At 49.4% G+C, this 10,095-nt stretch overlaps 1 protein-coding gene across 1 annotated transcript in view; it reads right to left on the bottom strand.

Moving 5' to 3' along the window:
• Nucleotides 1-253: 253 nt before the first annotated feature.
• Nucleotides 254-10,095, bottom strand: part of LOC123392466 (stimulated by retinoic acid gene 6 protein-like) — a 48,749-nt gene continuing 38,907 nt past the window's right edge. Inside the window, exons 11-18 of the mRNA XM_045081604.1 lie at nt 9,067-9,142; nt 5,443-5,524; nt 5,086-5,134; nt 4,740-4,857; nt 3,566-3,685; nt 2,152-2,315; nt 1,285-1,431; nt 254-605 (exon numbers count right to left, since the gene is read on the bottom strand). Of these exons, the coding sequence (XP_044937539.1) occupies nt 457-605; nt 1,285-1,431; nt 2,152-2,315; nt 3,566-3,685; nt 4,740-4,857; nt 5,086-5,134; nt 5,443-5,524; nt 9,067-9,142 (905 nt within the window). The 3' untranslated portion in view covers nt 254-456. The remainder of the gene's footprint in view (nt 606-1,284; nt 1,432-2,151; nt 2,316-3,565; nt 3,686-4,739; nt 4,858-5,085; nt 5,135-5,442; nt 5,525-9,066; nt 9,143-10,095) is intronic.

The following is a 10,095-nucleotide window of genomic DNA, read 5'->3' as shown; positions in this document are numbered from 1 at the left end:
TAGGCCCTGTCTGCATCTCTCCCACCACCACAAGGCCTGGAAAGGGGGAAGCAATGAGGATCCTGTTGGATTAAGGCCACACTTTCTTCTAGAGAAAAACGGTTTTAAACAGTTAAGTTCTCCTGGTGTAGACATTTTACCACTTTCTTCACAAAGATCTATCCTGTCTTCCAACTGAGTGCTTGTCCGTACAGAAATCCCCAGCGCTACCTCCTAACCATGGATAGTGGAAATCATTATTGAGAAAAGACTGTTCAACAGAAATTCTCTTTAGTTCTTGATCTTTTTACCAAGGGACTGGATTATTAGACCTGAGACTTCGTGGTTCAGCCCACGTGCTGTCCCATGACAGTGACTGCATCCCCTCACACTGCGGGGGACAGCAGCTGGGAGCCTGGGCCCCGTCTCAGGGGCAGTTGTGCTGGAATGGCCTTGCAACAACATCGGAGGTTACTGTCAGCTCTCTGAGCACGTCAGCAGGATCTGGGTAAAGTCCCGGGAGCCGTGACCTGGTCTTGCCTTTCTGAGCATGACGAGTCTGGGGTTGTTGACCAGGGTCTGCAGCAGGAACCACCTTGTCCTAGACCTGGCTGAGATCCGGGGACCTAGGAGTGAACCAGAGCAGACAGACTTGGGGGACAGGGCAGCTTGTCTCTGTTCTCAGAAGCTCTAGGAGAAGCTGGCTGGTAGGTGTGGGGTGCAGGAGAAGGAGCTGGACGGGGACTTCTGGGGACATGAGGGCGGCTGGAGGGATGTGAGACTCTGCCAGAGCCGGATGTCTGCAGTTGGGAACAGTGATGAACATAGTCCAGACCAGTGCTCACGAGACGTGGCTAAGTGGTGGGCTTCCCAGCAGAAGGCAGAGTAATAAGGGTGGGAGGGGTGGGGTAGACAGTCTTGACCCTCAGGGGAGCAGAAAATAGTAGCCAGAAGAGCTTGGTGTAACCAAACCGAGCCCCATCTTGGACGGTGTCTGGCATGAAGCTTGAGATATGGGTGGGGTCTCAAACAAAGGGACTGGAGGACACAGACAGCAGAACTAGGGCTCCTTCCTGGGACTATGGGAGGCGCCCACTTAGAAGGACAAGGACACCAGGCCTCCAGGGTCCCCAGGCCAGGCTGGCTGTGTGCTAAGCCTCCTGGTCTCCTCAGTAAAAGGCTCCCCAAGGCACAGAGTATGGAGGAAGGGGGAAGCTGGGCCATGTCATCGGGGCTCCCAGAGAAGCCTTAGGGTCCTCATTGCCTGTTGTCCAACCCCAGCATAGGTTCAAAGAGCAGGCTTACCTGTCGACTGATTTAGGCACCAGTATTTGATGGCCCGCTGCAGCTTCCTCTCCCTGTGCCCTGTGATCAGGATGTTACAGAAGCTGACGAGCACAGGGTTGGTATGATAATGATCCACGTAGAGCATGCCGATCCAGGCACTGAACCCTGAAACGCACACGGCTAGTCAGGCCGGGCAGCACGCCCTCTGTCCTGTCCCGGGACACACGAGCCTGTGCCACGCTGTTCCTCAACAGTGCTGTTTTCACTGAGAATCTAGAAAATCAGGCACAAAGAGCTGGAAGGGCTCTCGGGTTATCGTCCTAATCCTTCCCTTTTGCAGAGACCCAAGTCGAAAGCGGGAGGAACACCGTGGCTTGTATGGAGAGGCTGCCAGGCATACAAGCAATGGGGGAGTGAATGAATGGACACAGGTCAGAAAGAAAACCAAGACGATTTTTGCTCTACAGAAATGGCTTGATTTGGGAGTCTTTTCAAGAGGACAGACCATTTTCTTAACTATGTTTCCAGCTAATGACACTGTTAATTCTATGATGTATTCTTCCTCAAAATGTTCGAGTAAATTAGTTACCTTCTAACTGTTCAGATGGAGTTCTAGTACTTCCTACTGCTCTCCATGATACCGGGAAGGTCTGTCAAATATGCAGCTGTTTCACTAGCCTGAATTCTCTTCTATTAGACTGAATGCTGTTTTTCTGCTCAGCGTTAGAGCCTCCATGAAAGCTGAGCTCTGGGCAGGAGGAGGGTGTGAAGTCCAGGCCTCCGGGACCCGACCAGCCAGCGGCTTCCAGAAAGCTGCAAGAGCAGCGCCCCCGTGGCCCCCCGCCTCCGATCTCAATGCATAGCCACCAGGGATCAGCCACTCACCCATGTCCGCCCCCTCATAGCCATTCTGCATGATGGTCCTGTCGATGCGTGCGATCAGCCACGTGCCCAGGACGCAACTGATGAGCAGCCTGGAGAGACAAGCGCCCAGGCCCAGCAGTACGTTGTAGAAGAACAGAAAGTAGTTGAAGTTGTGGAATGCTTTCCTGCAAACAGAAGCAGGCAGAGGGGCAGCAGGCTTTGAGCAGGAGGAGGTGGCTGTGCATGCTGGCTCAGGGCCCCAGGCCTGGGGTCAAACCCTGCAGCTCCCGTCTCCTAGCCGTGTGACGTGATGGTCCCGGCCACACGGCACTGGTCTGGGGATGAGCTCAGATACAGTGCAGGTTGTCAATGGTGGCTGTGATGTTTCATGGGATCCTTCGGTTTTAAGGTTTCCTGTACCACAAGAAATCTCATGTGGCCACAGCTGGCTTTGTGGTTACAGCCGAGGTTGTGGCTTTCCCACTGTCCATTGTCATAATGACCTGCTCCCCACCCCCTTCCCCTGCTGGAACTGTTCCAAGTCCTCCAGGGGAAACTTCCTAGATGACCACCGGATTGGGTGGTTTCCTGTTGCCTGTGGGTGGGATAAGGCCCCAACTCGGGCATCCTAGATGTCTGGGCCATCTCTAGGAGGGGTCTTCCTGGGGTTATCACTCTGTACCCGCCGTCTGCCCCTCACCATCCAAGGCCACTGCATGGTTGCCATATTGAATTCTCACTGTTCTCTCAACACATCTTGCCCTTTCGTGGCCAGCTGCCTCCATCTGGACCACGAGGGCTGCTGGCCACGCACTCTCCTCAGCGTTACCCACCGGAATCCCACCAGCCTACTGCATTCAGCTCAAACGTCCCACTTGCCATTGAATGAACCCTTTCTGTCTCTCTTTGTCCATTACCTGCCTTGCTCTCGTGAGGCTGTTACCAACCACCCCCCACCCCGGAGTTGTTGCCATGTGTCTGTGTCTGTTGGCCCCTGTGGATGGAGAGCTTCTGCAAGCAGGTCATGGAGGGATACCTCTGTATCCTTAGTGCTGGCTTTGTTTCCTCCCTGAGTGAAGGGCTTTGAATGAGTGAACTACGAAGGATCACCTCGGACCAGGCACTATTGTTCTAAGTGCATAATGGAACACAGTTCATGCTCCAAATGCCTCTCTGAGGTGCGCAATTATTTGTAAAATGAGGAAACTACCATTCGTGGGTGTTCTGGAAGGCCACATACAGTGCCATCACCCATAAGGGGTGGAGCCAGGATTTGGACTCAGGCAGTTGGGTCCCAGAGGCTGCTCCCGAGCCACTGCCCCTCGCCCTCTCAGGGAGAGCGCCGTCCGCCCAGGAACCTGCCAAGGGCTAAGAGGAAGGAACGAGAGGCTGCTGAAGTCCAAGCCTCCGATCCCCATCCCTTCTTTTACCCCACCTGTTGTTGAGCGCCAAGGGCTTCTGCCTGTCAGCTGCACTCATCTTCGGCTGCAGGAAGAAGGTGGTGGCGATCCACACCTGCAGGACCATGAGACCCAGGACGATGGCTATGGTGAGGCTGAAACACAGGGTGAGACAGTCCTGAGGTGGCCTTGTCCAAGCCCCACTCCGGTGCCCGGTGACAGAGAGGACAGGGACCGGCCAACCTGCTTGGACAAAAGGAGCCCCGGCTCTGTGCTTTATGCCTCCAGAGCCTTTTCACACCCACTGTCTGATGAGAAAACAGGCTCACGAAGGGTGGACGGCTTTCTCAAAGCCGCATGGTCAGGTCTTGTGACCATGGACTTCCAGACCGGAAGTTCAGGATTTAATGACATGCAACCCCTAAGCTGCGTGTTTAACAGCATGGAGATCAAAGAAAAGGATGGGGTTTTTTGAGAGTTCATGAAGGCCCCGAGAGTGGACAAGCAGGCTCTGCCCAGCCTTCCACGCGGCTCTAGGGGAGAACGGAACCAAAGAGCTCAGAGCAGGAGTTTCCAGAGAGGGCCACGTCCTGCGTTTGCTTCCCAGAGCAGCCGTGTGGGGCGCTTAAATGGGGCCTCGGCTTCAGGTGGCTAGCTCCCAACCCTGTCTCTTCCCCTCCTTGGACATACTGGTGAGGCCTCTGTGCCTCTGCTTCCTTGTGTGAAAAATGGGCCTTAATATGAGACTCAACATTCCAAGGGTTCTTAAGACAAAAGATGCACAGTGAATTCTCAGTAATGTCAACCTTCACTTTTACCTTCCACAGGGGTAAACTGAGGCTCAGAGAAGCAGTTCACCCAGGGTCACACAGCTGATCGAGAACCTAAGTTCAGGTTTTCTCCTCTCTCCTTCCACTATACTGACCTGACTCTCATGTCACCTCCCTGAACCTCAATCTCCCCAGCTATGAAATGGACACATGTGTCTCCCCCACAGACACAACTGTGAGCACCCCCACTGACCAGCGAGAATGCAAACATTCTGTGAACCAGAAGGTTCCCATGGTGATGAGTTGCTATTTTGGCCCATCCTTGGGTCAGAGCTGAGAACGTGCGTCCAGGAATTAGTGAGATCCCAACAGGGAGGGGGCAATTTAAATAGATGCTCCAAGGCCCAGAGTATAGACAGAGAGCTGGCCCAGCACTTACGTCCCAATGCCCAGTCCTTGGAGCATCTCCAGGCCCTGGTTGTGGACGACAGGCAACACCAGGCTGTACATGATCAGCATGCCACAGAGGCTCTGCACCACATGGATGATGAGGTAGCCTGGGGGCCAAGGGAACACACGGTCACCCGAGGCCCTTCGTGACCCGATCATACCTGGCCCTCCCTGAAGTGCCCCCTCCAGCATCCTTCCACCGAAGGTCCTGGCATTGTTGCTTGCACTGTGTCTTCTGCCTGGGACGACCTCTCTTCTCTCTACCCACAGCCAGGACTCTGCAGGCGCCTGGGGAGTGGGTGTTGAACTACAACAGGTCACGTGAAGACACTTACCCCACAGCATGTAGGCTATTTGCCAGCCAGAGTACCTTGCAATGGCCACCTGGGATTTAAAAAGAAAAAGGGTCTCAGAGGGGAGAAAAAACTGCTCGCCTCCAACACATGGGTCAAGCATCCCCGCCTCATCTGAGGTTCACCGATCCACACACCAAGACAGGTGTCGTGACTGTCATCATTTTACAGAAGAGGAGACCAAGGGCCAGATGGCTCACCCAGCAGCAGAAGTGAGGCCCATGGCCTCCCCGTCCGGGCTCTTCCTCCCAGAGGCTGCTGCCCCCGTCCCAGCCGCAGGACACCAGGATTCGGCCAACCCCTCGGTCTCAGAGCAGAGAGAGGCCTCAGAGAACTCACCACACTCTCCGCCGAGGAAGGATTATGGAACTTCAAAGGGAGAAAGTGTTTCTTTCCTGCCCACAACCGCTTCATGTGCTTTCTAGAGAAAAAAGTGGGAAATCAGGAACGTTCATGGCCATAGCTGTTTATGCGCTTCGAGCTCAAGAGATGTAGACAGAAAAGCCAGTGGAGGGAGATGGTGGCCGGCTCGGCTTCCCCGTGTTGACCACAGCTCCTGGGACGTTCTCGTCAGACTTAAAGATACTTTCAAAATACTTTTTAAATTGAGATATAGTTGACATGTAACATTATATTAGGTTCAAGCGTACAACATAATGATTTAAGTATATATTGCAAAATGGTCACCGTGATGAGTCTAGTTAACATCCATCATCTTGCATAGTTGTAAGATTTTTTTCTTGTGATGAGAGTTTTTAAGATCTATACTCCCCAGCTTGTAAATCGGCAGCAGAGCACTATTACCTAGAGCCGCCAGGCTGTGTATTACATCCCCATGATATTTATTCTAAAACTGGAAGCTTATACCTTCTGAGTCCCTTCACCCATCCCCCAACCCCACCTCTGACAACCTCACATCTGTCCTTTGCATCTGTGAGCTTGGATTTTTGTTTTGTTTTAGATTCCACATATAAGTGAGATCATATAATATTTACCCTTTCCTGTCTGACTGACTTCACTAAGCGTAACACCTTTTAAGGTCTATCCACGTTCTGCAAATGGCAAGATTTCATTCGTTTTTATGTCTGAATGGTATTCCACTATATGTGTGTGTGTGTGTGTGTGTGTGTGTGCCGCATCTTCTTTGCCCCTTCCATCCATCAGCGGACACCTAGGTTATTTTCATATCTTGAATATTGTAAATAATGTGGCAATAAACATGGGGGTGCAAATATGTGTCCAAAATACGGTTTTTGTTTTCTTCCCATAAATACCCAGGAATGAAGTTGTTGGATCATCTGATCAGAAGTTCTATTTTCACTTTTTTGAGGGACTTCCATGCTGTTTTCCACAGTGGCTGCACAATTTGCATCCCCATCAACAGTACACGAAGGCTTCATTTTCACCACATCCTTGTGCATACTGGCTACTTCTTGTGGTTTGGGGATTAAACTAGCCATTTGAACCGATGTGAGGTGATGCCTCACTGTGGTCTTAACACAGTTATGTGTTTCCCTGATGATTTAAAAATCTTCATATAGTTTGTAAAAATAATGTGTAGTTACCTAGTCTTCATGGTGACTAAATGTGGAAGTTGAGACTCTCTGTGTGCGGCTTTTATTTTTTTCAATTTGCTCTGTTTTCTTATTTGTTCTGTGATGAATATGTACTACTTATGTAATAATATTTCAAAATAGGTAATAATGGGAACCCATATTTAATGATAGGTCCACCTTATAACAACATAAAGGAAACTGAAAAAGGAACCACAGCCTCTCATGCTCCCAGCACCCCTGCAAACTGCTCTCAGCCTGGCCCTTTGAGTAAAGATTAGGTTGGTAATGGTTATGTTCATGGTGCATTCTCATCTGTGTCCTGCCTTTTTCCTAACATCCTATCTCCAGCATTTTCCAGGATGTTTTGCAATTTTATGTCCACTAAATTGGGAAGACTCAGTATGAAATAAAGAATGTAAACATGTCATTAATAGTTTGCATACTTGGGGCATCTGGGTGGCTCAGTTGTTAAGCATCTGGCTTTAGTTCAGGTCATGATCCCAGGGTCCTGGGATCGAGCCCCACATTAGGCTCCCTGCTCAGCGGGGAGCCAGCTTCTCCCTTTCCCTCTGCCCATGCTTGTGTTCCCTCTCTCGCTGAATCTCTCTGTCAAATAAATCAATAAAATCTTGAAAAAAAAGTTTGTGTATTTATTACACGACAAAAAGATGGTTTGGGGTTCTGTTAGGTTCCATAAAATATATTAAATTATTTTCATCTCTTTTTTTAACTTTTTAAGGTTAAAAGTTAGTGTCTATTAGAAAATTCAAAATTGCATCTGTGAGCTTCATTGTCTCAGCTTGGCAGCCTGGAGTAGAGCACGCCACCAGGAATACAAAAACAGATATACTTGCACGAGGCACAGACAATTTCTGGAAGGATACAGAAAAAGAATAATGCTTAGCTCTGGGGCAACAAACTGGGATCTGAATGGGAGAAGGATTTTACATTAAATATTTTTATAACTTTTTTTAAAAAAGAGATTAGACTAATTCCAAGAGAAATAAAAATACGAGCACAGTGCTAGTACTATCTGGTTGTAGCGTTTTCTTATCCACTATTTCCTTTGCCCCATGGTCCTGTAAAGCAGACAGGATGGGGGTCATCAGTCCTCATGGAATGGGAGGGAGGGGCCAGCCTGGACAAGAATAAGGCCTCCCACCCCTGTGCCCTCTACCCATGTCAGCACAAACAGCTCTAAAAGGTGGTTGTGACTGGTTGTGGTCCAATGTCTCAGTGATCATCTCCCAGGCACCCTGCAAGCCATATCCCTGCATCGGGGAGGGGGGAGGCAGGGGAGAGTGGCAGTGTCTAATCCACCCACAGGATCCGGGGACAAGAAAGCAGAGGGAGCAAGCTAGGGCTGGGATGGAGAGCTGGGGCCTCTTTGTACCAGGAGAGTACTTACTTGCCTGCCATCTGCAAGAGACCCACACTTTGGGCAGCCAGATGGGGAGACTGTAAAGGCAGGATGCTCTGGGGAAGGGGAGGCAATAAGCGATGGCCCTGGGCCTCCTGTGACTGCATGTGACTTAGACATTAAGGTCGGGGGAGGGAAGAACTGAGAGACAGAGAGATACTGAGAGTCAGACAGAGAGAGAGGAGAGAAGACGGATACCTAAAATTCAACCACTGTCTGCAGTGAAATGCTTACTACATATTCAAGGCCATCCCCTCCTCCTGCTCTGCTCTTCTAAAGACTCGTGCACCCGGTGTCCTTGACCTGATCTGCTTTGGTACTCCCTGAGCCATATGCAGCTTCTAGGAAGCCACTGTGGTTAGTCCTGGGGAGCAGGGCAAGTCTGAGCCCCAACAGAGATGCTGAGCATACCAGACGTGATAAGGCATCTCAGGGCAGAAGACATGGCCAGCTGCTAATTGCAAGGCTGAGTTCTTTTGTCTTTTATCTCAGCCTTCTCAGCTGTGAGAACAGAGACAGAAGTGCCTCTCAGGTTGTGGTGAAAATCAAAAGAATTCATTTTTTTAAAAAGATTTATTTATTTATTTATTTGAGGGAGAGAGAGAGAGAGAGATCATGTATGCATGTCAGGGGAGGAGCAAAGGGAGACGGGGAAGGAGGGAAGCAGACTCCCCCACTGCTGGGGCTCGATCCCAGAACCCTGAGATCATGACCTGGGCTGAAACCAAGAGATGGCTGCTTGATCAGCTGAGCCACCCAGGTGCCCCTGAAAATCAAAATATTCTAAGCACAATGTCAAGCTTATAGCAGAAACTCAGATCAATAGATTTTTTTGATTTGGGGCTTTCTGTTTTACAACCAATAAATGTGGCTATTCCTAGATGGCATATACATTCCTGGTTCCAATTCGGGCACTGCAGTCACTACTCGGGAATTTCTAGAAAGTTCGAGCTGAAGACACACCAGTGACTCCCAGAGCCCTCTTACCGGTAACAGGCCAATATGTGGAACAGATAGCTCACGCACGTGAGGGAGGCGGGCAAGATGGTCACCAGCCAGACTCCTGAAACAGAAGACGTCATGGGAGTGGCCTGAGAAGATGAGCCAGAAACATTATTTTCAAAATACAGCTGTTCACATCAGAAAGGGCTGGGTGATACGTTTTACTTCCTTTAACACATTTCTTGTGTACAGAAAGTTTTGCTTCTATTTCTTCTATTTCTGTCTCATTTCAGACACACACACACACGCCCTTGCTATGCTTTACTTCTCGCACAAGCCTTCTCCTTTGATATTAAGATTTTTCATCTACAGTGTGTAATGGGAAGAGAAAATGAAGGAGTGCACACATCCCAGTCACCTCCAGCCCTTGTAGAATGACTCGTAGTTGACTTCTCTTTGCCACCCCCGGTCAAAAGCAATCCTGAGCAAGGGTAATTGGAGTCAAGAGGTCTTGACTGACATCTTTCGTCCCTCTTTCGGCAAGTTTTTAATATGTTGTATCTAATCTGCTTTCACGTGATCCTGTGTGCTTGGGAGCAAGGGGGGGGGGGGGGACAGGGAAGGGGAATTGAGAAGCTTCCAGACAAGCCGTTTATCAGTCGGGCCAAAAACCATTTTAAAAACATCCAACACCTCTTCATAATGAAAAAGACTTCAAAGAGTAGAAATAGAAGAGAACTTCCTCAAGCTGATATAGAGTATTTGCAAACAAAACAAAACAAGCAAACAAAAAACAACCCACAGCTAACACCATGCTTAACAGCAAAGGACTGATTGGTTTTCCCCCTAAGTTCAGGTATAAGAGAATCAATGTCCACTCTTGCCAATTTCATACTGGAGGGTCTAGCCAGGGAAATTGGGCAAAAAAAAAAATGCAGCCAGTCTGCAAAGGAAAAAATAAAACTACCTCTGTTCACCAGTGACATGTTCTTATATTTTAAAAATTCTATGGAATGAACAAACAAAAAAGATTAAACTCATTAATAAACAAGTTCAGCAAGCTTGTAGGACACA

The sequence above is a fragment of the Mustela putorius genome, unplaced genomic scaffold (genome assembly GCF_011764305.1).
Source record: "Mustela putorius furo isolate JIRA1106 unplaced genomic scaffold, ASM1176430v1.1 tig00000580_pilon_pilon_pilon, whole genome shotgun sequence".
NCBI classification, from domain to species: domain Eukaryota; kingdom Metazoa; phylum Chordata; class Mammalia; order Carnivora; family Mustelidae; genus Mustela; species Mustela putorius.
Note: the sequence above shows the minus strand (reverse complement) of the source record. Positions and strands in the feature narration are given on the sequence as shown.